Raw genomic sequence first — 26,649 nt, forward strand, 5'->3', positions numbered from 1 at the left:
CACTTAGCACTACTGAGCAAGCATTTTGCATAAACACCCAAGAGGGAGAGCAAAGTCCATATTCCGTGGCTGATCTCCATCAGTTTTGGATGGTGCCCCATATCCTCAGTCTGAATCCAAAGGGCTGGCAGCATACTAACAGGGTTAGCAGAAGACCATTTCTCCAACATTCTTCCCTCTTCCCCCTGCTCAATTTCCAAGGTGAAATCAACATTTGCTATTGGTTTGGCTATGAACACTGACCAGATGAGGAGGTTCCAGATAGTACAAACCTTTGTCATGGGGGTGTGTGGCAGAGGTTGGGGGTGGGGCAGGTTGACTGGAGATGGTAGGCAGGGAAAATCTGGTTAGTCCCACTCTAGGTCTCCACATGGAGATTGGAGATGGGGTGAGCACTGCTCACTGGCAAGAAACTGTGCCCCACACTGAACTCCCCATGTGGGAAGTTTGGGGCAGGGACGTAGCACCCAGGGTAAGCCCTGGGTGTCATTTTATTAAGCTGTGCTCAAGGTGTATTCATATAATAAAACATTACACTTTTACTCTCCCCTCCCTCCACCCACAACACGTATACAGCACTCTGGGTGATGTTCATCATTACTCGCTACTTCATTTTATCTTCACAGCAACCTTAAGGGAAAAGCTGAAAGAAAACTACTGTCCCAGGTTACCCATTGAGCTTCATGGCTACACAGGAACTGAAACTGCGGCTTTCCGAGCATAGCCTATCATTCTAACTACTCTGCCATGCTGTCAGATGCATTCAAAGGTAAATCTGGAATTTTGCCATTTTAACAGTGTGGAAGTTAGCACAGTGAGTATAAAATGTTCACTTACTAAAAATATCAGTTTTAAAAGCAGTTTTATGGTATTATTGTTGTGGTTAAACTTTTAATTTGATGGTCTTTGAGCTGTAACCTACTGAGTTGTATGGAGCCTCCAGTGGTTTTTTTTGGCAGGGAATTTTATGGGAAAATTGATGGTTATAGTTTGTTCCCTTTAGGTATTTGAGTTTACTTGTAAGTAATATTTTCTCTTTTCTATCTGTGTTCTTCTTCACAGAAGGTAAATAGCAACTACGCAGCAGGATGATGCTGGGAAGATTCTATAGCTTCTTGTGGAACAAGTGAAAAAGTGTTTAAGAAATATTACCAATAGGTAGACTGGGAAGAAAATACCACAGTCATTTATTTTAAAAGATTTCATCTTATACATACCCCTGAATATGCCCAAAGCAGAATTAATTAATTAGATACTATGGTATCTGATACATCAATAATGACATTAGTGTAAAGAGAGTTGGAGAAAAATCTTTCACATTTTGGCATTGTACTATATTAGAATTGTATTCCTTACAGTGCAGAGTATATTGAAACAATGCATTTTTTTCTAATTTGGCCAAAGTCATGCTGTGTGTGATTTGATCAAAATATGTTTTATGTGATGCTGCTCAAGGAAATGTTCACTGTAGTCATTTACATGGTAATTTGGAAGTAAGTTTCCACTATATTAAATAAGCTTACAATCAAATAACGTGAAGTAGGGAGGTACATTCAAATATTTTCCAGATATATTCAGGTCTCTAGGTGATATCAGGGATTTTTGTGGGGATAATCAGGAATGGGTGCAAAAAATCCTGTAAATATTCAGTTGGAAACCAGCATTTTAACACCTCTTCCTGGAGTTGGTGGGGGTCAGGTTTTGTGATGTGTTGGCTTCTCTGCTTCAACATTGGCTCAGATTCTCAGATTGTACATTGGTTGGATAGTCTGATTTCACATTTGTTGGGCTTGCAACAACATGCTTTGATAGATCAGTTTGTCTTGGAGAATACTCTGGTTTGACATCAGCTTGGATTCTCTGGTTGTATAGCCTTGTGTTAGGCTTGCAATGTTGTCCTGTACTTCTCCTGAGATTTCATGGTTCCACATCAGTTCTATAGGCTTGTTGATCAGTCTGCTTTGGAAGACTTTTGGTGTGTGGATGGATTGTTGCTCTTGCATTTTTGGCTATTCTTGCTCTGGAGAAGGCATGGCATTTTCCCCCAACAGAAACAATGGAGGCTGGGTGGGGCACCTTTTTCAGGGTCCCAAAGAACTGGACTTCCTGGTTCAATTCACTTGAAACTTGTGGGGTAATTTAGTGGCTAGGAACCAGCAGTTTTGTTGGTACTTTTTGCTCAAAAATCAGACCTCCGCCACTCCAGAAAGATACCTATAGGAAATAATGGAGCCAAATGATATTTGAATTTTCCCCCGACTCAGATTTGAATACCAAACTAATATTTGGAACCCAGATAACTGGGAATACCAATCTTTCCCAGTTCTGGATCTGAAAAAATACTTTTGTTGTTGTTGAGGTGCTCACCCGTAATGTGAAGCTTTTAGATTCAAAGGTATAGTCTATGTCATTCTGACCTGAATAGCCCTGGCTAGCCTGATCTTGTCAGAATTCAGATGCTAAGCAGGGCCAACTTTGATTAGTACTTGGATGGGAGACCACCACAGGTTGATATGCAGAGGCAGACAATGGCAAATCTTCTCTGAATGTCTCTTGTCTTGGAAACTCTACCAATGGTTGCCATAAGCTGGCTGAGACTTGATGGCAAAAAAGAGTATATTATAGTATAAAACTGAGTAATTTCACAAAAATGTTAGGTGGGAAACTTTTACATTTATGGAAAAAATGTATGCATCCCTACGAGATGCTCACTTCATGTTCAGGAACTTCTGATATTATAGCTGCTGAAGTTACACCTCTATTATTATCTTCTTTTTACCCATTTTTCTGTCTTAGATCTACAAGGCTACTTAGATTAAATTATTATAGAATGGTTTGTGTGCCACTGAGCTACAAAATAAACTATTTGATATAACTCAAGTAACAAAATTTTCATTCCTTTTTGCCTTTCTCCTTCTATAAACATTATGTAATTGACATTACTAAATATATGTAATCATTAGTGCAGCCCATCATTCCTTAAAGTCAATGGGATTGTGCCTCATTGTAAACTACAGTTTTGGAAAACAGAAATGTAGTTGAATAATGAATGATTTCATTGGGAACTGATCCTGTGACATTGCATTACACGAAGTTACGATTGGTTCTAATACTGTTTCACAATTTTCTGAAACCTACTAAAAGTGCTTCAGTTTCTAAGTATATCTCAGTGGCAGCCCTGCTTTTGGCAGGTGGGGGCACAGAGACCTCACACATAGCTGCATATGTGCAGTTTACTGAAGCATATACAAAGATCTGTGGCCTGGGACACAAATCCAACACTGGCATGAGAACAAAATAAGAGAGTATCACACTTCCTAAAACCAGCCATTCATGGAAATATGCATGAGAGGAGGAGCTGTTGTTGTCAGAAACTGCTTTTTGTTACCTGGCAGTATAGTTCTTCTTGTATAACAGTTTTTGTGCTCTGACAGTTGCGGTGCAGCACAGTTATTTCCTTCTGAGACCACTGAATCCTGTGAACCTAGAGTGGTGTAATTCTGCTATTGCACTGCAGCCTGTTTCATCTCCTGCATCTCAGTTCATTATTTAGTACATATGAAGTATCTGTGTGTATGGGTGTGTGTGGAGGGGGGAGGGAACACAAAATTAAAACAAAGCTTCTAGATAATATTATTGGCTTTCAAACAATCCAAAAAAATACTCTCAGAATGTACTAACTTCATTGGGAACTATTTCCTAAGTAATGCACACGATTACAATGACAGTACTGATTACAAATGCAAACACAAATACAAAACAGAAAAAGAAAGGGACATTATAACCTGTAATTTCACTCAAGCCTGTAAGCTAAATTGTGATATATTTAAATATGTAGTAGTCTTGAATTTAGTCATAACATATTTCTGTTCTCCCTAAAGTATCTTAGTTATCCAGCAGCTGAAATGTATATGCAACATATTAAAGTATCTGAAATAATGATGTAATTAATTGGAAAGCCTGAGAGCCTGGAGGATTTCTTTGATATCCATGCATACACATAGAGTTGCATAGCACATGCTTCAGCCATGTAAGCACTTTGACATCCTGTTAATTTCAATGGGAACATAAAGGTTTACAATCACTTCATTTGGGCTGGTTTGTGCCCATTGGATTTGATGTATTACAAACTAATAGATAAACATCTTTGTTTGTGTTGCGTATTATAAACAATGTTTTAGCTAAGTTATCATTTTGTTATTTATTCACGACTCTTTGTAATGCAGGAACATATAAAAATATAAAAATAGTGACAGTATATTATAATATATTTTATAAATATAATTGTGACAATACATGTTTATTTATTTATGTAAACAGACTAACATCCCCATCATATCCAAGTAAGTGACTTTTCAAATATTCTCATAGGATTTTGTTCACTAGAACTGCAGTTTTGTTGTGTGCCTTCATCTGTTTCACAGATGTAGGCAGATGCTGTAAATTACATTTACAGTATATTGATATCTTTTAGAATGGCACAGGCTGTTGATCTATTTTCAGGACCAAAAAAAAATGCAATCACACTTTATACAGAATCCTATTAAACCTAGAAACATCTACATTCTAAAATGAGCAATTACTAAAGTTTAGGTACAGAGATAAATAATTTCATGCCCTGTGCTCCCAGGCTGTTAACGTTTATCCCAAGTCAGAGCCAGTCACTCTAACAACATAAAACTCTGATTTGCACTTGTCAACAATTAGGTTTGTTCTTCTAGCCATGAAAAGGACACTGCTGAGTTAAAATGCCCAAGACAATCACCCCTTATCTCATTCTTAATAGTTTTTCTTAAGTTAAAAGAACTTTTTAAAACTTACCATTTCACCTATTCAGGTTTTTTTTTTAAATGAAGAAAGAAGAAAAGAATATAATTACCAGGTTTCTGTTTGCAGGGAAAGCATTCCCATAAACTGGCTGAGCTTTGACCATTTTCTACGTTTGCAAAAGAAAGCAAAACTTACTTTTATCAGATTATTCCTTGGTTCTTTTCCCTGTCAGGAAAAAGAAATGGCAAATAGCGACCAGATTTTTGTTACCATGATAGTAGAGAAGAAAAACAGCACTGAAAAAAGTTGCTAGAGTTAATCCTTTAACATCCTTAAAAAAAAGGCCTGCTAAAAATGGCAATTATACAAAAGTTTTGAATTACAGGAAACACAAAGAGAAACATTGTGCATATGCACAATGATTGCATCTGAAAGTTAATCAAATGTTTCATTACAGATGTTTGTAATCAAGAAACAGCAAATAAAGAAGGTGTCACCTTGTATATTTTGTTGTTTTTAAACTATAGTCTTTGTTCCTGAACATCCTGGAAGTCGCAACCCTCAAAGCATGCAATGACATGCTTGTTTGGTGTGCTGGAGTGTTTTGGCTTAACATTTAATACATTTGCACACACAGTACACACTTTTCCAACTGTTTTGAACTTTTTCAAGATAATGTACTCTCAAATCAAACAAATAAAGCATTATCTTCGTGTTACTGTACGGGAAATAAAGGGGAGAAGGGGGAAAATAGCAAAGAATTCCCATCGTAAGTGAACTAATAACAATAATTAGGAAACAGGACAGGATCAAAGCATATGCTTCAGTGAGAACGTTAACACAATAGACAAATTTCAGATTTTTCCCCATTCACACGTTTGATTGCAAGCCCTGGACTTGAGTTTCTTGACCACTGACTCAAAATATGTTCCAATGCTACTGCTATCTGCTGCACGATGTTGCGAATCAGACTGTGAACGTACAGAGCATCTCGTTGCAATTTGCCGCTGCTTCTTCTCTCATACGCTCCCCTCTTACAAACGAGCGCTAGGAGGAATATAATAACCTGAAGGGGAATCCAGGACCAGCTGCAATCTGACACCTTTTATCACTGATTGGCTACATCGCATAGCTCCGCCTCCATTGCCGGGGCGATTCGTCGCTCAGCTGAACGTCGAGAATCTGGGATTCGGCTTTCTCTTAGGTTGAGCTCGGGTGCCAATCACTTTGAAGGACGGGCAGCACGCCGGATTCTAGTCCTGTCCCCTTCCCCCCCTCCCCCCCCTCTCCTATTGATATTATTGGAGTGTGGAGCAAACGGCCGATCTGCAGTCGGAGACTCGCAGGCAGCAAATACGGAGAGGAAAGCGGTCAAGAACGGGGAGAAGGCAGGCGGCGAGAGCTCTGTGCAAGAGCACTGCGAAATTAAACACATTGCAGAACAAGCCCTTTAATACCCACCGAGTGGCAGCAGCGGGAGCAGCAGTGACGATCGCATCGTTTCTCTCTTTTTCGAACATATATGTAAATAGATATATTTAAAACCCTCAAGCTCATGCACCACCATGGTTTTCCAAACTAGGTTTCCTTCTTGGATTATGTTCTGTTGCATCTGGCTGCTTCGCTTTGCACACACGGGGGAGGCACAGGCTGCGAAAGAAGGTAAGCTGATGCCGAAGACAAAGTTTATCTTTCGCTTTCTCGGTGGCAAAGGCTCTGTCGAGTGTTTTGCAAGATGCAAAGTGCATGCAGACTTCTACCCCACCCCCCCCACCCCTTAGCAGAGATTAAAGGAGAGCAATTAGTACCCGCAGCCCCTGCTGAGGGACTCAGTCGACTTCCAGCTGGAGCGAATGGGTGCCGATTCATTGATCATACTGGATCGCACCTTAGTTGTGTTTGTGTCTGAAATTTCCGGTGCAATCCAGTCACTGGTCGGGATGCAAATCCTTTCAGCCTGTGTATGCGTGTGTTGGGGCGGGGGGGGGGAGGTCTTCCATTGCGATTAGGTTGCCATTTAACAGTTACTGATAGCGAGCAGTGCTAGCGCCCCCCCCCCCCCTTCACCCTTTCTCCTGAGAAATATTTCCTCATGATGAGGATCCTAGAGTTTTACCGATTGGAACTACGGTCCACTCCAGGACTACAGTGGAGTTGGATGACAGAAGATGTCCCCAAGGGTCTCCTCTCCCTTCGCGGGCAGGGGAGACTTCTTGTTAGCCGTCCATGTCACCTCTAAACAGCTCGTGATGAAGTCCACTTGCTCGTTTCCTGCCGATGGCGTGTTCTGCACCTTTGCAAGAGGGTTCAGTCTGAAAGTGATCAGAGTACACGCGTGCACAACTAGTGGCATCACACATGCACATATGTATTCCGCCGCGTTTGTGTGTATACAATGAGCATGTCTGCAAGGAAGGCACATAACGTGTCAGCGTGAATGCCTATGCAGAACGCGATCGCCTATCTGAAGCTCCCGGTGTGCGAACGGCGGTAGCACTTCGTCGACATTTTCCCTCTGAATGGCAAGCAGGGCTTTAAAAACCCCATCAATCCAAGATACACTGAAAATAACATAAATATTCAGGGACACGTACAAGACACGAATGACATCTCTTTCCCTGCGCTGGGGGAAGCTATGCAGCTATTTAAAGGGACATAATAATGTCTTTTAGGGAGATGTTTCCACCCCCGTCCCCATCTTTATACACCAGGACTCCCCCACTTGAGCTATTGCATTAAGTAAAATAATTTTCTGACCCTGCAGCATTACTCTCCGTTAAACTGTTCCTCATCCCTTGATAGGGGAAGGGAGGGGAAACAAGAGCCTTCTCAGAAGTCAGGGTGGAAAAGTTTATCTGCAAGGCTAAAATACTGACTGGGATGGCGAAAGGTTGCGAGTGGGAGACGACAGGCAGCAAAGCCTGACCGAAGGAGGGTGAGATCTGGGCTGGAAAGCCGCCGTCTTTCCTATGCACTGCCCTTATCGAGGCTGTAGGCTGCGTGCCTGCGTGTGAGAGGGATGGCCCGAAGTAACGAGTCTCGGTGACTTTCGAGTATCCTCCTTAAGCATCTGCAGTCGCGCAGTAGTTTGTGGATTGACTCTAGGCTGGCTTGAGGTTGTCTCTGTGTGTGTTAGTTGTGTACAATGTGATATCTGAAGTGCCTTTTAAAAAAAACTGGGAAAGGTCTTTCCTAAAGTAACTTTTCAGGCAGTTGCCCCGCTTTGGGAATAAACAGGAACCCTCTTTTCCAGTCCACTAACGCATTTCTTTCGCTTGCGCAATTAAACACACACACACACACAAACACACACACAGACGTGGTGAAAAGGTGGAGGGGTTTCGTGGGTGTGTTTCGCCTTTTTTATAGGATAGGTGAGACAGACCATCCGAAGCCAAACGCACGTCTATACGAGGGAAGGGAAAGCCCGGCAGCCCACTGAAATTGTAATCAGCCGCTGCTTGAAATGGAGGCGGGCGTGTGGGGATGTAGGGAAGAGAGGGGATTCAGAGTTCTTTTTACGCCAGCGGAGGACCATTTGGGTGTCGACCCGGCTAATGCTCGGGGTATAGCGTTGGGGTGTGCCGTAGTGGGTGCACGAAGGGCTGCCGCTTAACACGGGCGAGAGCGGGAACTCGCGATTCCCGCGGCGTCTGTCAGTCAGCGACCTCTTCAGTGGAAGCGGGAGGGCTGGAGCGGGAAGGACGAGAAGAGTCTTCTCGGCGCCTCGCTTGCCGCCTCAGCGGGGAGCGCTAGAAGGCGAGATACTTCTCTCTCATTCCCTCCCCAGTCTCTCCAGTTCTCCATAGCCGAAAGCCCATTTAGGATAAGGAAGCCCTTTCGTCCCTCAGGTCAGGGACGAAGTGGGTCCCCCTGACTTGTCTCTCCTGCAGCTGCATTATCCCGCTTTGCTCTCTAGGGAGCGTGTGTGCATTTGTGCGAATCTCTAGTTCTGGGATCTGCTTTCAGCCCCAGAACTGAGACCTGGGATAGGACAGGAATGTGACTCTGACCATGTGCAAAGTGACCTGCCCACTTCACTCAGTGATTGTAGTCTGCTATCACTCATGAGCCATGCAGACATGATCTAAGGCAGATGCTGAGGCTCTCAGGCAGGCTCCGTCAGGAGTGCTACACGGAACAGAAGGCATTCACTGGCAAAGGGGGTGGGGTGGGGGTGGGGGTGGGGGTGGGGTGGGGAAGTGTTTTCTTATGTTGCAGAAAGAGGTTAAGCATTTTTAATTGAGGTTTTTGAGCAAAGGAATACCGCTTCCCTGTAGGTGTGTATTTGAGTGGTTTAGGAGCTTGGAATTTGACCATCCAGAAAACCAGCAAATCTGAATGAACTTTCCTTATTGTACCACTTTATGTTTCATTATATGTTTATGAGGCAAACACCAAAAATTCCACAAGATGAAACTCCTTTGGCATCCTAAGGACTGGCTCCTGCTGGTTTTATGGAGTGTTACAAGTTTTCATAGCCATGAGCTTGCTCCATCTGGAAAGCTCTGCCCTATCTCTTTATTTATGAAATGTTGACCTTTGGGATGTTGGGTTTCGGGGTTTTTTTTGCGGGGAAGCCAGTGTGTGGGCTGCAGATTTCATTAGGGGGCTTTTTCGAACAGCTTTTGAAATTTCTTTTTATTTTCTGAGTTTATCAACCTGGCTGGTTGATGGAACTTGCTTGTTTGAAAAGGGAAGGCTCTGCTTTGAGCACTTGACCAGAACTTCAGGACTGCCTTGTGAAGTATTAATAAAAGGGTCCCTCAATACCTGTGAAAGTGTCTTTCTCTGGGAAAAAACCCAACCAACCTGAAACAACCAATGCCCCCAAACTTGCATAGTCAGACCATAAATGGGCAGCTATTTCATTCTAGCTTTGAAGGACGCTTGAACACTCTTGAGAACATGTAGGGCAGTCAAAGAATTACAACAGCTTTTCAATAGATGCATTGAAATTGCCATGCAGGGGTTAAATATGCATTTTTTATAACTAAGCATGGTCTGTAATTAGCTACCTAATATATACTATATCAATGACTAGTTAGGTACTATTAATAGCTAAAATTCCTTAGATACCTGAATCAATTAATTAAATAATTAAAATACAAGTTAAACTATTTAAAGTTTGAATAGATTCTGAACTTGTTTAATGAGACGCTTCAAGAGAATAGTAAGGTACAAAAGTCATTGTGTCAGTGTGTTCTCAGTATGTTTAAGGCTGATACTGAAATTTACTTGGGAATAAATTGTACTGAAATAAGTGGGATTTATTTCTGAGTAAGTATATTAATGACTCAAGCTGTAAGACTGCACTTAGAAGTGAATACTGCACTCAAATCTGTGGGACTTGCTTCCAGTTATCATGGTTGGGAATGGACTGTGATATTAGACAGGGTTCAAAGATCTTGTTGCCTTCTGAAAGTTTTGGTTTTCATTGTGAGAGGAAGTACAATCTTGTTATTTGGAGTCATGGGTATTGGTAAACTTGTACATGCCGCACTGGTCTTCTAAGTGTTCTCAGAACTTCAAAGGAATTTACTAATAAGCTACTGTGTAATAGAACTTAAGCATATAGTTCAATAGATAAATTTTACGTATTTTGAATTTAAAGGCGTTTTTCCTTTACTAAAATATACAGCAATTGACATGGGGGTAACCTTTTCAGTGCTAAGAGATTGATAGGGGTGGTTATAATAGAATACACAAATTAACAAGTCATTCAGTTGTACTCTTTACAGTTACACATTGACCATTACCTTGACTAGATCTTTGCAGTAGTATATTGGTATAGTTTTATTACTTTATTTAACCCTTGTGTTTCTATCCAGCAAAATATAAATAAAACTATTTATAATTTTACTTTATTTGATGGAATAAGAATAAGTAGAATCTTCTGTTACCAGTGTGCCAACAAATTCCAAATATTGCTTCCAATAATTGCAGTGTTATATCAGTTTTATTCCCAAAAACATGGAAGAGTAATTTGCATTTTGCTGAAGAGGCAAACCCAAATGACTTTATAGTTTGTAGGCTGCCTCTTATGTTTTTAACAGTATATTTCCAAGAATTAAATGGATGAATGGTTAATTGCTAAATTAATGTGTGAATGTTTTTAATGTTGAAAAATGATATGTGAAAGATTGCTTCATGAAATATTCTTGTACGTATAATTATTTGCCTATCTCTATCTTTGTATACATATTACTGTTCTCATATTACCTGAATTGCTTCTAAACAGCATAGGTTGAAATAAATTATTATATGTAAAAAGGTAAAATGTATAGCTAAACATACATATCTATTTTGATTTATATTACGTATGCAAATATTCTTTCATGAAGTAGAGATGTAAATATATTTGGTATTACTACCAACCCATGATATACCATAGGCTCTTTTTGCCTGAAACTCTTTGAATGTGCCAACTGATCAAGAGTTTGCACTCAGATCCACAAAGATTAGTCATTTATATTCAGCAAGTTACTGTATACTGTTCTTTCTGAAATGAATGTTATGGGAAAATAATTTAAATACCTTTTCTAATTAATCCCAAGATAGTTTAACATAAAGGTATTCTTTTTCAGTAATATTGCTGGATTCTAAAGCACAACAGACAGAATTGGAATGGATTTCTTCTCCTCCCAATGGGGTAAGTACATTATTACCATTAAAGTAAGCAATATATTCCCACAAACAATATTCCAATAGTATAAGTCTCTTGCCTCAGTTTTGACCAGCAGTTTTGACCAGTGCCTGTATCTGTGAAGTTTCTTTATGGGAGATGAAGTAAAAGTCAAGGTAGAGAACAGAACTGCTAAATAATTAGAAGCATCTTCTCAGGCTCTCGCCTAAATACCATTATTATCTTACATGATGTAACTCAAAAGCTTTCTGTTCTTATTCAAAGTATTCTGCGAGAAAACATTGCAGTCTGTAATCTTAGTTAAACTGTGAGTTGCCTTTGTGATGTTGACAATTATATTTATCATGTAAAATGTTATAACATATGTTGCATATAAATTAATAATATAAGTGGCCCCCCAAATCTGAAATAAACAGACATAGACTACAATACTTAAACCACTTTTGTGGGAGTAAGCCTTTGAATAAAATGGGACTTAATTCTGGATAGACCTGTTCAAGATCTCATGTATATTACAGATATCATACAAAAAGTATTTATGTATTTAAAAAATTCTTGAAGCACTGTGTGGGTTTGGATTCCACATTTGTGATCCCCGAAAGCAGCAATCTACATATTAAACTTCCTTTGCATTTTCAATAAACTCATCCAATGTTATCTTGTCACTTTAGTGGTATCACGATTACAGTTGGGCTAAGAACTTTTTCAGGCCAAGTCAAAAAATTATGCTTGTCACATATCACATAACGACATTACGAGAGGACAGACTGAGATCTTGAAGACTGGTACTTTTAACATGGTTCAAAGACTTTGCATCATAGCCTGGGGTACAAATTTCAAATAAAATAAATAAGTTCCATAAATACTTTCAAAGATAAACTCTGATTAATTTCAGTGGGATTTGTGCTGGCACAACAATTTGCGAATTATGTTGCCCATCATTTAGAATAGATCTAACTCATGAAGGTAGTTTTGAATGCATGTGAATAAAGGTTTGCAGAGCAATCCTTTAATCCAATGCTTATAAGAAAATCTGGAACAAAAAGACTGGGAACTGCAAGTATGGATACAAAAGTGTAACAAATCCTGTAAATGAAGAATGAAAACATGAAAGTGTCTTGGTTTAAAAAGTAAGAATGTAAAATCAGTCCAAGCACTTACTGAAAGTGAGTCTAAGTCTTTCAAAACATATGTAATGTGACCTAAATGCTTAAGATCAGCAATAACTTTCACATTAGTATTTTGCATTGATTGAAATCTTTTTAGAGAATTGTTGGAAAGAACAGCTTGAAGTGGATCATAGTTTATCTGTGAAGTAATGAAGGCATGTCCATATATTAGGGAAAACCCCCCAGAAATGTTGATGAAAAGCTGTAGGACTTTGAGTGATTGGCAGTGGTGTAAATATGTATTGGCAGGGTTTAAAATACTGAATCCAAGGGGGGAAAACCCATTGTAAATATTACCCCTAATAAAATAAATTGTGAAAACTATATTGTAATTTCAATACAGTAAAAAAAGTCAAACATCCACATTTGAGCAAAAAAGCAAAAAAGAAAGGGAACATAGAAAAACGTTTTGGAAAGGGAAATTTGGCAGTACATGGAACCAACATAATGCATTTGATTTCTGGCTACATAGATGCTAAACAGCTAGAACAGGAGTAGGCAAGGTATGAACTTATCCAGTTTATCAAGGAAGTTTACGTTCTGTACAACCTCATGATATTTCCATGTGGTGATTTCTCTGTAAATCCAATTGTTCTGGTAAGGTTTATGTTGACAAACTAGTCAGTGTGATCGACAGGTCTGTTGTGTAAGTGGCATGAAATGAAGATGAGCAGTGTGTGGATTTATTGTATGCACAGTGTGGTTGGAATCAACAGATTCTTAGCAGCAGGATTAGTGATATATTTTCAAGCATCTCTAAAGGAAGTGGGGAATTTTTGAGGAATAAGCTAATTTGAGGCCTGTTGCTGAAGTTTGTGAAATGTAACTGCGTTATACAAAAGTCTTACTCACCGATGCCTGAATAAGCCATAATGTAACTCCCTCCACACTTAACGTTTGTTCTAATTTTAAAAGTGTCTTGCACATTTCTGCCAATAAGTAAGTTTGTGGTAGTAGTTACAGGCATCTCTGAAGACTACTGTTCATAAAATTTTGAAATCATGCGTGGAGGTGGTTGCCATCTATCCCTACATCCTGCTAGAGGTAGGCAGCAATCCCTGATTGTCCTTTTATCTCTGGTCATTGTTTAGATTGAGACTCACAAACATGTAAAGGTAATTGTAGCAGTTGCAATTTGGTGTTCAAATCAAGAGATGTAAGTTATTGGTCTGAAGCTGTTGCATATTCAAAATCTGAATGTGTGTAGGAATGCCTTTGACGTGTGTTTTTGTACATCCTAACAATATTGTCACTATCATAATGGCAACTCTGAGAGACGACTGTTGCAAGCAATGCCAAATACATAAGAACTTCTCTTATTAATTATATAGGCAGTTTGCTTACATATTAGTTTGGATAGATTTGTATAAATTCATTTTTGTTGGTTCTTACTTTGTAGATTTTAATATAGGTGTATTAGCATTGTGTTGTTAAGCAACCTGCGTGGTTTCTGACTGGTTCTTATTTGGTCATAGGGTTTAGTGTAAATCATAAGCAGAACATCAGAAATGGATCTCTTTAATATTACTGCATTTTATTTCATTCTTTTTATAATACTTTTGTTTTTTCCCCAGTAATAGCACAAATTTACCCTATTTTGATTACGTAAATAGCGTTTTCAGACTAGCAGGATGTAACCTGTTTGTTTGACCAGGGACACTAGATTTGCAAGGGGAAGAGAAAGTAGCTTAGAGGTGAAATACTCACAAAAAAAATCAGCTTTAGTCTTTAGCACCTTTGCTAGAATGGTCTTGAGTATTAAGGTTGGAGAACTACTTCCACTAAGAATCAGCAGTGCTATGATAGAATGGCCAGTGCTCTAACTGTTTAAGGGAACTTCATAAGCTCCAAGCAATAGGTTTTCTTTAAAAAAAAGAAAAGAAGATATTGTGATCCAATTAGCAATTAGTTCTACACACTGAAGGAGCATTCCACATATTATCTAATGTTAGCATAATCATACCATGCAAAGAGTTCTGCAGCCGTTTGAAATTTCATTTTTATATTTACACCTTCTGTGCACTTTAACATTTGCAGCCATTAAATATTTTGTGGTAATGAGTTCCAGCATCAGTTCATCAGTGCCTTGTTTTCTTGGAGCAATGGGCCAAAACTAAAATGACCTCATTTGCTGTCAAGTGAGCTAGTCAGCTATTGCGTGCTACATGGCTTTGAGCTTGGTAAGCTAGCCTACCTGTTGCCTTCCATGTATAATGAATAGATGAAGGCCCGTGCAAATCTTATGCTGCGTTATATTTGAGCCATGGATAATAAGAAGAGTTGGTTTTTGTACCCTGCTTTTCTCTATTTTAAGGAATCTCAAAATGGCTTACAATCACAGCCCCTTCTTCTCCCCACAACAGGCACTTTGTGAGGTAGGTGGGGCTGAGAGAATTCTGAGAGAACAGTATCTGGCCCAGTATCGGATGTGGAAGAATGGGAAATCAAAGCTAGTTCTCCAGTTTAGACTCTGCCACTCTTAACCACTAAGCCATATTGGCACTTGTTCAGTGTTGAGTATATCAGTGATCTTACAAATTTCTCTAACATTCTTGGTATGGACTTAATGGGTTTCCCAAATCATAGCAGACATTTTTTTTATTCTGCTGAACCCTTAATCCATATGGCCAAGCTCTTAAATATTTAATTTTTGAATATTTGTTATTTTCAGGGAAATTGTTTTTAAATTTCTTGTGTAAACATAGGCGAAGAATACAGTTTCTGGTTCCAGTTAAACTTTTGTTTATGCAGAATATGGATCTAAGGCCGTTTCCGCACGGGCAAAATATGACGTCGTCGCAACGGAAAAAGAAGCGTCAGAGCGAGAGCGTTCGCACGCGCAGCGGCGGAGGTGCGCAGTCGCGCCGTCGCGAAAACGCTAAACCGGCGCGAAGACGGTGTATTCAGAAAACGCTTAAAACCACTCTTTTTCCCCATGTGACGACGACCAAGACTGTGCTTAACGGCCGCCACGGAGCTGTCGTCACAAATGGCGTCTGGCCTGCATCGGTGCGCAGGCATAACGTCGCGAGACGCCGCTTCGGCGAGCGCCTGCGGCGGCGAACCGTCACATTTCTCGCGGGGTCCGCCTGTCTGTGTGAACGCTTTTTTTGGGATGCGTCGCAATTTGCGACGTCATCGCGTCGCTGCTTTTGGCCGTGCGGAAACGGCCTAAGTTTAATCTGATATAAATTATGACACTGATTTTTGAGAAGAATTAATCCATATTATCAATAACAAAATGCTGAACCACATGAGATATCAATTGTTTCTGATCTCCATTGACATGTAGTGTACTTATTAGTTGTGCATCACATGACGTTTCCCACATTAAATGTGTTCATTCATTTTCTTAGTTTATTACAATCAAAATATTTTGGGGTTGCCTACTTGGCATGGCTATCCAATTTTGTTTTCTCTAGTTTTTTTCATTCACTTCCAATGTAAGTAATTTTATTCCTGAGCTTTAGTTCATTCTTATGAATAATATTTCTCATTTACTGAAATGTGGATTATTTTAATGAAGGAAAATGGATAACTGATGCAAATCAGGCAGTTGGATTGTAAAGGAAAAAAAAACCCAGTAAGTTGCTATTAGAATAGAAAGTGAATGCAGAATGTTCTTTTATTAATCCAAACTGCTTTACAACAAAAATTGAGAAAAAAAGTTATTTCTATTTTTGATAATTAGATAGTAATAAGGAACTGCGGACTGAACATTTTTAAGCACTCAAAATTATATGTAAGCATTTTCAATGACTGTTCAATGTCCTAACATACACAGATGTAGAAAACCAAGGTTTCCATCGATGAATTAGCAAGTTCTAGTATTTTCTTACCTACATGTATCATGCATTCCATAGGTATGGGTTTTCTTTTTCTTTTTTTCATGAAATAATTTATTCATTGCACCCACTAGGAATTCCCCATGGGACACATTGAACATTTCCTTTTTCATAGAAAGTGGCAGGGAAGCTCTGTCACAGAAGATTGCTGTGTATTGGGGTCTTTTTAATAGATTTGAATTTTCTTGAAGGCATTTTCAAATCCCAAGTTCCTTTTGACTTGAAGGAACAAAGAACCCTGTTTTGAGTAGTCTTTTTATCAAATGGATTGTGAATTTTTGCCTTTATTGAATAATCTAGTTCAGAACTTTCATACACACCACAGGGCTCCTTAAATTCATCCTGATCACAGTCTTGTTACACTGTCTGACATGCTTCCTTAGACAAGTGGGGAAATTTTTACATATTTCATCGACCAGGATCCAAGTCAGTACTAGATCTTGGCTCATGAAACAAAATTTAATGTAAGAAAAACATTTTTAAATTTAATGTACATTGTACAGCCTGTGGATACAATAGCAACATTCCTATTGGTATTGATACAAATGGCACTGATGATTAAACATCTTTATACAATTTTTAAACTTTCAAAATACAAACCATACTATCTTGCTTTAGTTACTGTGTCATTCATTCTTGTAAAGGTAGGACAGTATTATTATCTTCAACTTCCAGACAGGTTGAAGCTAGGGGAGAAAGACTTCCGAAGACCATCTAGTGGGTTCATGCCAGACAAGATTTAATTCACTTAAATCTTGTTTTATCACAGTATCTTAGTCACTGCACCACACTTTTGATTTTTTCCCTAGGCTTTGGATCAGACTGATGACAACTCATTGTTATTTAGTTCATATTTTTAATACTAAGGAAGGCAAGAACATTTGATGGATCAATTTATCTTTTATTTAACAATCAAAACATTTTGTTTATCTAATATGATTAAAATGAACATCACTTTTTTTTTTGTTTTAGTGGGAAGAAATTAGTGGACTGGATGAAAATTACACGCCTATACGAACATACCAGGTATGCCAAGTCATGGAACCTAACCAAAATAACTGGCTTCGGACTAACTGGATTGCAAAAGGCAATGCACAAAGGATTTTTGTAGAACTGAAATTTACTCTGAGGGATTGTAACAGCCTTCCTGGAGTCCTGGGCACATGTAAAGAAACTTTCAACTTGCATTACTATGAAACAGACTATGACACTGGCAGGAGTATCAGAGAAAACCAGTATGTAAAAATAGATACTATTGCAGCTGATGAAAGCTTTACCCAGGGTGACCTTGGGGAGAGAAAAATGAAACTTAACACAGAGGTGAGAGAGATTGGACCTCTGTCCAAAAAAGGATTCTTCCTGGCATTCCAGGATGTAGGTGCCTGCATTGCTTTGGTTTCTGTCAAAGTATATTACAAGAAGTGCTGGTCTATTATTGAGAACTTAGCTATTTTTCCAGATACAGTGACTGGCTCAGAGTTCTCTTCCCTAGTTGAAGTTCGAGGAACTTGTGTCAGCAGCGCAGAAGAGGAGGCTGAGAACTCTCCTAGAATGCACTGTAGTGCAGAGGGAGAGTGGTTAGTACCTATTGGAAAGTGTATCTGCAAAGCTGGTTTTCAGCAAAAAGGGGACACATGTGAACGTAAGTAGTATCACAATTTACACATTTTCCTTCTATAGAAATTGCTTTGTAATTTCCTTTTTTAAAAAGTATACAATTGAAAATTTTGTATTATGCCATGAGTCTGGGAAAATATATGCTTCACTCCTAAATCAATTGAGCATAAATCAGTCATATTCGGGGATGGTCAACAGTTGAATATTGCATTTTGTATTAGACTGTACATAATAATTTTACCTTTCCTAATGTTGTTTTACACACACAGTGCAAATGAATTTTCATATTGATATTTTACATAGCAATAGACCAACGAAGATATTCCTTACCATAGTTCTTTTGACTGTGCTTGAGAAAACCCAAGCTTGCAGAGATAATACTATCAACTTTCTGGTTTATAAACATTACTTGTTGTATATTATGTAGGCTTATTTATAGAAAACTACACATAATTTTACTAAGAGCATAATTTGTGATTAGCATCTGAACAGCAGCATGAGACTAAGAAGGCCTTGCAATATGGACATGGAGATACCATTATATTTAGATTTCTCCACATCCATAGCTGAGCTCTAAGGTCATTTTAGAAGATTTGATTGGACACTTAGGTTTTTAAAGTATGGGTATGCCACATTGTCCTTCTGTAAGCTTTACACTGGTAAGGACCTTATTAGAACTAGACAGCTTTTACAGTATTGAGAAACTACAGTGCATTAAAAAGGGAGATGTGAGAGGTAACCATACATACTAGTTATTGTGGCCTGGTTTTACTAGAAATATTCAGAAGTACTCTGTCTCCATTAAGTCTTACTGTGAAGGTTTTCTCCATTGACTTTAGCTGTATTTTTTAATTGACTCGAAGTTGAACGGATATCTTAAAAATAATAGTAATAATTTTATTTGTATTTAAAATGTGGAGAGAAGCAAAAGTTTAAGAACTAAAATGCTATTTGGTAATTAGAATACAAGTAAATTGTTAAATAGGCTTCTTAATTTCAGACCTCAGTGATGTTGATAAAGGCATTAAATTATAACTTGCACTAGAGTGTAACTGGGTGTGCATTTGCAAGAACACTTCTCATGTTTGGCTTGCTTCAAAATCAACTGCTAAGATAATATGCTAAGTTGGAAGTAATCCAGTGGTTCATTTTGTAATATTTTTGCTTCCACTCTTAAAAGTAATCCTGTAAAATTTTATTCTTGATCTATTGTGCAAGAATCTGTTTAGGAGCACTGAGAGATAGCTCGTCCTGTTGAAGCTTGTTGAACTGTATGATGTTGGAAGGATGTGGAATGACTTACTGTCTTTTGGTCATCTGTTCTAAATCTGATAGCTAGGATTTTCTGCTGTGAAAGAATTAATGCTCAACCATGTGGTGACTTAAATTATAGCTGGCAGGGTGATAACATTCATTTGACAGAGTCTATAATAGGATACAATAATATTAATAGAATTTGATATTTTGTTACTTTTGGGCTTTGTGACATATCACACAAGAACAGAACAGGAATGTGATTTCTAAAAACATATGTTACTTTAATATTTTTAAAGGACATTATCCTGTAGCCACATTGGGTTGAATCCTGAAGATTCCTTTTGTAGATGTTTGACTAAAAGTTAATGTTTGCAGTCCAGGTTCTGCACCTTGATTCTGAATACACTGGACCTGAGTCACCATTCTTCAGCATACCATAACAGGATCTCTTTGCAGGACCAAACTCAAGTTTGAAATGCTAACCCCTTGAGGAAAAAAGACAAAGTCTGAATTTAGCATCCTCACCTCTGAAAATGGGTGCCCTCAAACCTATCTATTATTCATGGCAGCTGCTTTTAATAAGAATGATATAGCATTAGGCGTATGTACGTAGCCTCTGATGCTGGATTAGGTGCTCCACTGGATGGTAGCTTTCTGTGTTTTGAGCACAGAAATAAAGTACAGCTTCATTCATGGAAGCACAATGTGGCAAAATCTGTGAGAAAAATCAATTTAAAATTCAACTTATACCTTGTGAGTTGTTTGTGGCCGTATGGCTGTTGCACACATCTAATTGGAGCCTTTAGCATTTGGTAATTTACATGGCTATGTTTGTATAAACATAGTCTCAATAGGTGAAAAGCTTTTGTTGGTTGATTACCATCTGTCTTTTAAGCAATCAAAACTAAGTGCATTTCCATTTTTCAGTGCAGATTCCTGTTTAGTACTTGGATATGTATACCTTGTTATTGCACCAAAGAAACTAATTCAAATTTTCAAAAATTCAACAGATTATTTTTTACCATATACATTTTCCTTGTGGTGTTTTAATGTATTATTTCTTTAGACAGGAACTTTAATTAGGTTAAATGCATGAGGAGTTTTTTTGTAGGTAGAGAAACTCTGAGAGCTGCTAGTATAATCCATATTCCATATGGTCTGTGTTATTTAAAAATGAAAATAATATCCTTTTACTCACACACAGCTATCTAATATTTCATTTGGTAAGAAGCACTTCTCAGTGTGAATGAAATCTATAAGAAAATTAATTTGGCATTGTGTCTGAAAATTCAGACTTCTAGAACAAGCAAAATTGATCACCTCTTTTGTTTAGTTGCTTCACAATATCAGTGATCTGGAATATGGGAGAGAGTGTCAGGGTTCCCCCTCCCCCATTATATAGCTATGTATTACATTTAATTTATTTTAAGGTATGCCAGACAATTTTACTGGTTTGGAATGTCACAGTTACAGAAGATGCATTTAAAACTTGTATTTCTCATTTGCTCATGTTAAACCTGGCTTATTGTTATCTGTTTTATGGCCAGTGTGCTAAATGAAGAACTGCAGGCTACTGCAGGCCAAAAAGGAATCATTTGTGTAAAAGATGGTTGTGGCTTGATGCTGGGCCAACACTATTAATTTGTGAGCTGTAGAAGCAGGCATACCCTATCGTCTTTCAGTACATGCTCTGGAATTGGGATGTGAAGACCTTGGCCATTTCCGTATGGCAACAGAAACGCAACTCCACCAGCAGTGTGTGAGCAGCCCCACATATCCACCATACCAGTCCGTTGCCTCCACTGACCTGCCTGTCCAACGTCGCACTGGAGGGCTGCAGGGACCTGCCCACGCTGCCCCCTGACCTCCAGGGGTCTGAGGGCAGCGTGGGTGGGTCTCTGTAGCCCTCCAGAGTGGCGCTGGACAGGGAGGTCAGTGGAGGCGACGGAAAAAGTGGTGTCTTCCCGTTGGTGCGGTTTGCACCGTGCTGGTGGGAAGATGCCGCTTTTCAAAAACCTTGCTCGATGAGCGAGGTTTAAAGCGGCGGCTTCATGCTACTCCAGGGTGTCTAGGACAGCACTGCTGCAAAGCAGCAGCACCGTCTGTGTGAACACTTCCCCTGGGACGGCGTTTTTGCCGTCCCTGGGGCGCTGTATTCCACCTGTGCGGAAAGGGCCCATGAGTGCAGAAAAATCATTTTTAGTTATTTTTCCCCCCACAAAAATATAAGAGTGCAGGTTCCATGTCGTGATTCTCCTTTGCATATATTATTTGGTGTCTGTTTTTCTTCTGAAGTAGGTTTAATTCTGGTTTCCAAGCCTGGCTGGGAAGGAAAAGAAACAGCAGTTGGGAGGTAACATATTTGTAGAGTAGGACTGGGAGGAAACTGGTGTCCAGAAAAGTACCCCCTCACCAATCCTTCCTTGCAAGTGTCATCCCATCTCTGTTTCTTTCCTGATGACAATTACTATCTGCTGCTACTGTAGAATCATACTTTTCCATTTGTTGCTTGAGAGTCCAGAATCCAAAGGAAAATTCACATGTACGATTTAATATTTCTTTAACATATCATGTGAAGTGTTCACATAAATAAATAAGTAATCATTAATTGATGTACTTTATTTCAGTATCCTGCATTGTGGCCATTGTAGTTGTACTTATGGAAGGTTATTGTAAATCTGAGAAGTTAGCACTGATGTATTAGACTTGCAGAGGAGATCGGAATATACTTGACTTGAAGTTCTTTTTCTCTTGAAAGGCGTTGCCTCTACTAGTTTTAACTTATCACATAATGGTGTCCTGGCTAGCACGTTTGGAAGTCTAGTGGAGGATAACATCACTCCCTACCTTGACACTCATATCATTGTTTATGTTAGCTTTGGATCTTCTACACCTCTACAAAGTTAGTGATGGTGAAGTCCTCAGTTCTGTGTTAATATTAGAGAATTGCAATGGTGAATTTTTGCCCAGACTTCTTCAAAATAGTGTTGTGCATTGTGCCTGAGGGAAGCCTGTCCATTGTTATCCTTCAGGGAGTCAAAGCAGCTGATGAGAGAATATGTATTATTCTCTTGCATTGACTCTTCAGTCAGTACCATTTCTCTTCTGCAGACTTCTTTAGACAACTTAAATAAATCTATTGTATTTCCAGAAGCGTGTATAGTGCTCCATATCACATAGAACCATTTCTGCTTGGCAATAAAGTTATTAGTATAGTGAAAGTAAGCTGTATGTAGATGCTTCATAATGCATACCTAAGAAAGTTACAGTCTACTTCAGTGGGCACTTTTTGTACTGAAATCCACATCTGTTGAAGTCACTGTAGTTTCCATGGCATGCAGAAATGTGCATTCAAAACACGTTTCAACTAAAGCAGGAGCTTTTTGATTTTTATTTTAAGAAATGGCTTCAATCCAACAGCACACTTCCATGGGCAGATGGATATCTGTCCTCAAAGTTCATTTTTCTCACCTTCCTTCTCTGGCTGCAGTCTAAAACATTTCACCCCAAATTTTGCTACTGGACCTTTGGAGGTTTTTTTGGGCAGCAGAGGAAGGAAGAAGATGAGAAAGTCATGCTTCAGTGGTCGGAGCCAAGTCAAAGTCTAGAAACATTTTTTTTGTTTTTTGTTTAAATGTAAAGTGTGGAATATTAGCCCTAGGATTGGAAAAGCAAAACGTTTGGAGGAGCTAGGGCCAAACTTGGTTTGAAGGAATAAAGACTCAAACAGAAAAATGTATTTATACATTTTCATTTTCATTTATACATTTTCTTGTTACAGTGTTGTAGAAGTTCTAGTAAGATCACATGAATTGTTATATGCATTTTATATAGTCTGTTATGTGTGTGTGTATGACTGTCCATCTCTGTGGTGTACAGAGGAGCATGAAGACTTGACAAGAAATAAGTACAATATATTCAAATGCAAAATAGGAGGAAAACTTGGGGGGGGGGAGGAGGGGGTAAAATCTAACCACGTAACTGTGTCAACATTCCATGCATGGAGTGTAGAAGATTTATGTGATGGATATTTGCATGATTGGGTGTAGCATTCCAAACGTCATGTTCCAGTGAAAGATGAAATCAAGCAGTTGCTTTCATTCACCTGTCAGTTCATTTGTATTGATTAGTTCAGGAATTCTTATGAGTCTCCTTTTACCTGAGAAGCCATGGAAATTGTACTCTCTTTGATCTTTATCTGGGCCTGAAGCTACTCTTATATTTATTGCCACTTAAGACTATAGTGTAAAAATCAATTATTGCTTCCTCACTTTTTCCATTAATAATACATGCTCTTAATGTTTTCCCTACATTGTGCAAGTCCTGAACTAGAATTGTAGCCTAGTTGATTAAAACCAATAAGATGTTCATAGAATGTGGACCTGTAGTCATTAAGCCTGAAAGGTTATGAATTAAACTGTTTCAAATTAATGTGCTGAAATAGTCCAAATGGATTTTCTGTGTGTGGCTTACTACGGAATAGTTGTAACTGCTTCTCAGACTTTTTTCTTTCATATTTGACCAATGTTTATTTTTTAAATACTGAAGATTGTCTTTTTATGAGGTCTTCTGAAAATTACACTAAAATGAGGTTGAAATTAGTGAAGAATACAAGTTAAAAATAACATACACATACATATTGAAACCAAGAATTGCAAAAGATTTTGTAAGTGAAAGGACTTAAAGCTGTCATCTGCTATGAACTGTATAATTTTTTTAAAGATTTCACTTCATTAAACTCAAGGAACCAAATGGTGAAAATACATGCCAATTACAGTCTTGCAATTATTCTGTATTGATCCTTCAAGAACAGTATGTTTCAGAAGACCTAACAGATTAACTGGTATAAATTTGGGACGGGGTTAGCCTGTCCTGTTTATTCATCGTGGTACTGTAGTGTTGACAAGAAATGGCTTTAAAACATTACTTGTCAACCAGTGTTAAATGATGACTGTATTGTTCGTGCATTGTTGTGGGCAAAGGGCATGGCCAAGTGTGCAGTGGTAGTGCATGTACTGATGCTGAGGCGTGATTAACAGTGCCCAGTACAGGTGAAGATCCAGAATGCAGTTGGAGCAGTGGGGAATCCAACCTGGTTCTCCAGATAACAGTCGGTTGCTCTTAACCAGTGTGCCACACTGGCAGTGAGTATAGAAAGCTACATATATAAGATGCCATTTTCAAGCTGTTTGCCATCCAGCATGAAAGAACTGCAAGGTCAATGGTTTGTGTCACTCATTTAGACTGTTCCATAGCTACCCAAAAAAGATTGATATATAAGAAGTGAACTAATTTTTAGTCACCTGTGGATTTATATATTTGTTTAATATACTATTATTTAGGAATGTGAGTCATTTTAGAAAAAAATTATGAGGAGCCTTCAGTTATGTAGTTGATACCGGCATTCTTTTAGGGAAAAATGTTGACATTCTTAACTGTTTCTGATCCCTGCTGACGTGGCAGAAATATGTGCATCAAACCCTTGCCCTCACATAATGGACACAAATGCACCCTTTTCTAGAATAAAACCATTCAGTTTCTTTTCAAATTTTAGTGTTCTTTAATAGGAATTATCAAGTATATTTCTTAGCAGTATAAATAAAATTTGGCATTTATTCCAACTAGGGTTTGGATCCTTTACTTGCAGAGTCATTGTTTGCTACCTCTCATAGTTGGTGTTTGGGGACCATTGAAAAATGCTGAAATAGTGCAAGTGGAGGTTCACAGAGTGGGAGCGTCTGTTTGGCGTGATAAGGTCCCAGTTTCAATCTGCAACACCCGTTAAAGAACCTGGGATTAGGTGATGTGAAAGACCTCAGCCTGAGATCCTGGACAGCCACTGCCAGTCTCAGCAGACAATACTGACTGATGGGCTGAGGATCTGAGTCACTATAAGACAGTTTCATGTGAGTTCATGTGAGAGAAAGCAAATTTCACAGCAAAGGACTGCCTACATAGCACCTGGAAAGAAGTGTACATGGCACAAAGGTATTGGGTCCAACCCATAATGCTCAGTAGTATATGAAAAAAGGCTCATTAACACTTTTGCTTATCTTTTCTGGTTGTCCATTTCACTTTTAACTCATGTGGCTTCCCTCAGATTTAAATTGTAAACTCTCAGTGACAAAAGATCTTTCTTTTGCTGAATTTGTGAAGCACCATATATCTTGATGGTGCCACACAAGTAACAGTAATTTGTGTTCAGCAGACATGCCAGAATGTTTGCATGAGTCCCAGATTTTGGGAATTGACATGAAGAATCTAGACATATATGCATATCTAATTATATTATTTACATACTTTTTAATCTCCTGAATTACATACTCTTTAATCTCCAAAGCAGTTTACATCATTCCTCTTTCCTCTATTTTATTCTCACAATAACTCTGAGAGATAGGCAAAGCTAAAATAAGTACTGGTCCAAGGTCCCCAATGATCTTTCATGGCAGATCAGGGGTTTTATTAGTAGCTGTATTGGCTGCATCTATAATAGTAAATATTTTGATTCACAGTTAAAACAGCATATGCTAATACAGTCTCCTGTAATCCCTGCCTTGGGAAAAGAGCACAACAAGTTTGTTGTGGGTTGTAGCCTATCAGAGATAATAATTGTTTTGGTGACCTAGACCAGCTCTACTTTCAACAACATTCTTGCTTTTGAGGAAAATTGGAATATCAGGAAAGCTGAGAGAACTAGAAATGTTGCTCCAGTAGATGGCAGGTGGAATGTAGACATTAATAGTGATGGCATTGTACTGACTCCTCCACCCCCAGCTGGGATGTCTGCATGCATTTAAGAAAAGGCAATAGCATTCATTATTCATTAAAATTCAGCGGATGTCACACTGCTTGTTACCACTCAAAAATGGAACTAGGAGAAGGTTGAGTTTGATTGATGGACATACTCTGAGAATATACACACACAAGCTGCTTTGGTAACTTGTGCACATGAAACCAATGTAGCATAAGCCAAAAGAACCTTTCAGTTAGATCTGATTTTTAATCTAATAAAGTTGCAGCCCATTAAACCTTATTTATGGTCTTTGCGTCTTCTTTCTGCTTCCTGGGGCAAAATGCAGAAGTCTTTTGATAATTTTTCTTTCAATGACCACCCAGTAACTGAAGTGGCTACTATAAAATCCAAGGACTTTGAGATGACAAAATGTCATTGGAACCATTAGCATGTTTAGCAACCATGAGCATCTGAAGAAGCATGTCTTTTAAATAAAATCAATTTAACAGTAAGAAAACCAGCATTCTATTCTGCCAGCTAGTAATTAACTGATTGTTGAGATTTAAAGATTTATTCCATTTGCAAGCTTGATGTTTTGCAATCTACTATGTC

General features: G+C 38.6%; 1 protein-coding gene across 3 annotated transcripts in view; it reads left to right on the top strand.

The window, feature by feature from the left end:
- The first annotated feature begins 5,985 nt into the window (after positions 1–5,985).
- EPHA7 (EPH receptor A7) overlaps positions 5,986–26,649 on the top strand; it is a 213,384-nt gene continuing 192,720 nt past the window's right edge. Inside the window, exons 1-3 of one of the 3 annotated variants that reach the window (XM_048494255.1) lie at positions 5,986–6,432; positions 11,358–11,422; positions 17,403–18,072. In XM_048494255.1, coding sequence (XP_048350212.1) covers positions 6,336–6,432; positions 11,358–11,422; positions 17,403–18,072 — 832 coding nt within the window. In that variant the 5' untranslated portion in view covers positions 5,986–6,335. The remainder of the gene's footprint in view (positions 6,433–11,357; positions 11,423–17,402; positions 18,073–26,649) is intronic. The other 2 variants (XM_048494244.1, XM_048494234.1) reach the window with 2 other exon arrangements.

Source organism: Sphaerodactylus townsendi, linkage group LG01, assembly GCF_021028975.2.
Source record: "Sphaerodactylus townsendi isolate TG3544 linkage group LG01, MPM_Stown_v2.3, whole genome shotgun sequence".
NCBI classification, from domain to species: domain Eukaryota; kingdom Metazoa; phylum Chordata; class Lepidosauria; order Squamata; family Sphaerodactylidae; genus Sphaerodactylus; species Sphaerodactylus townsendi.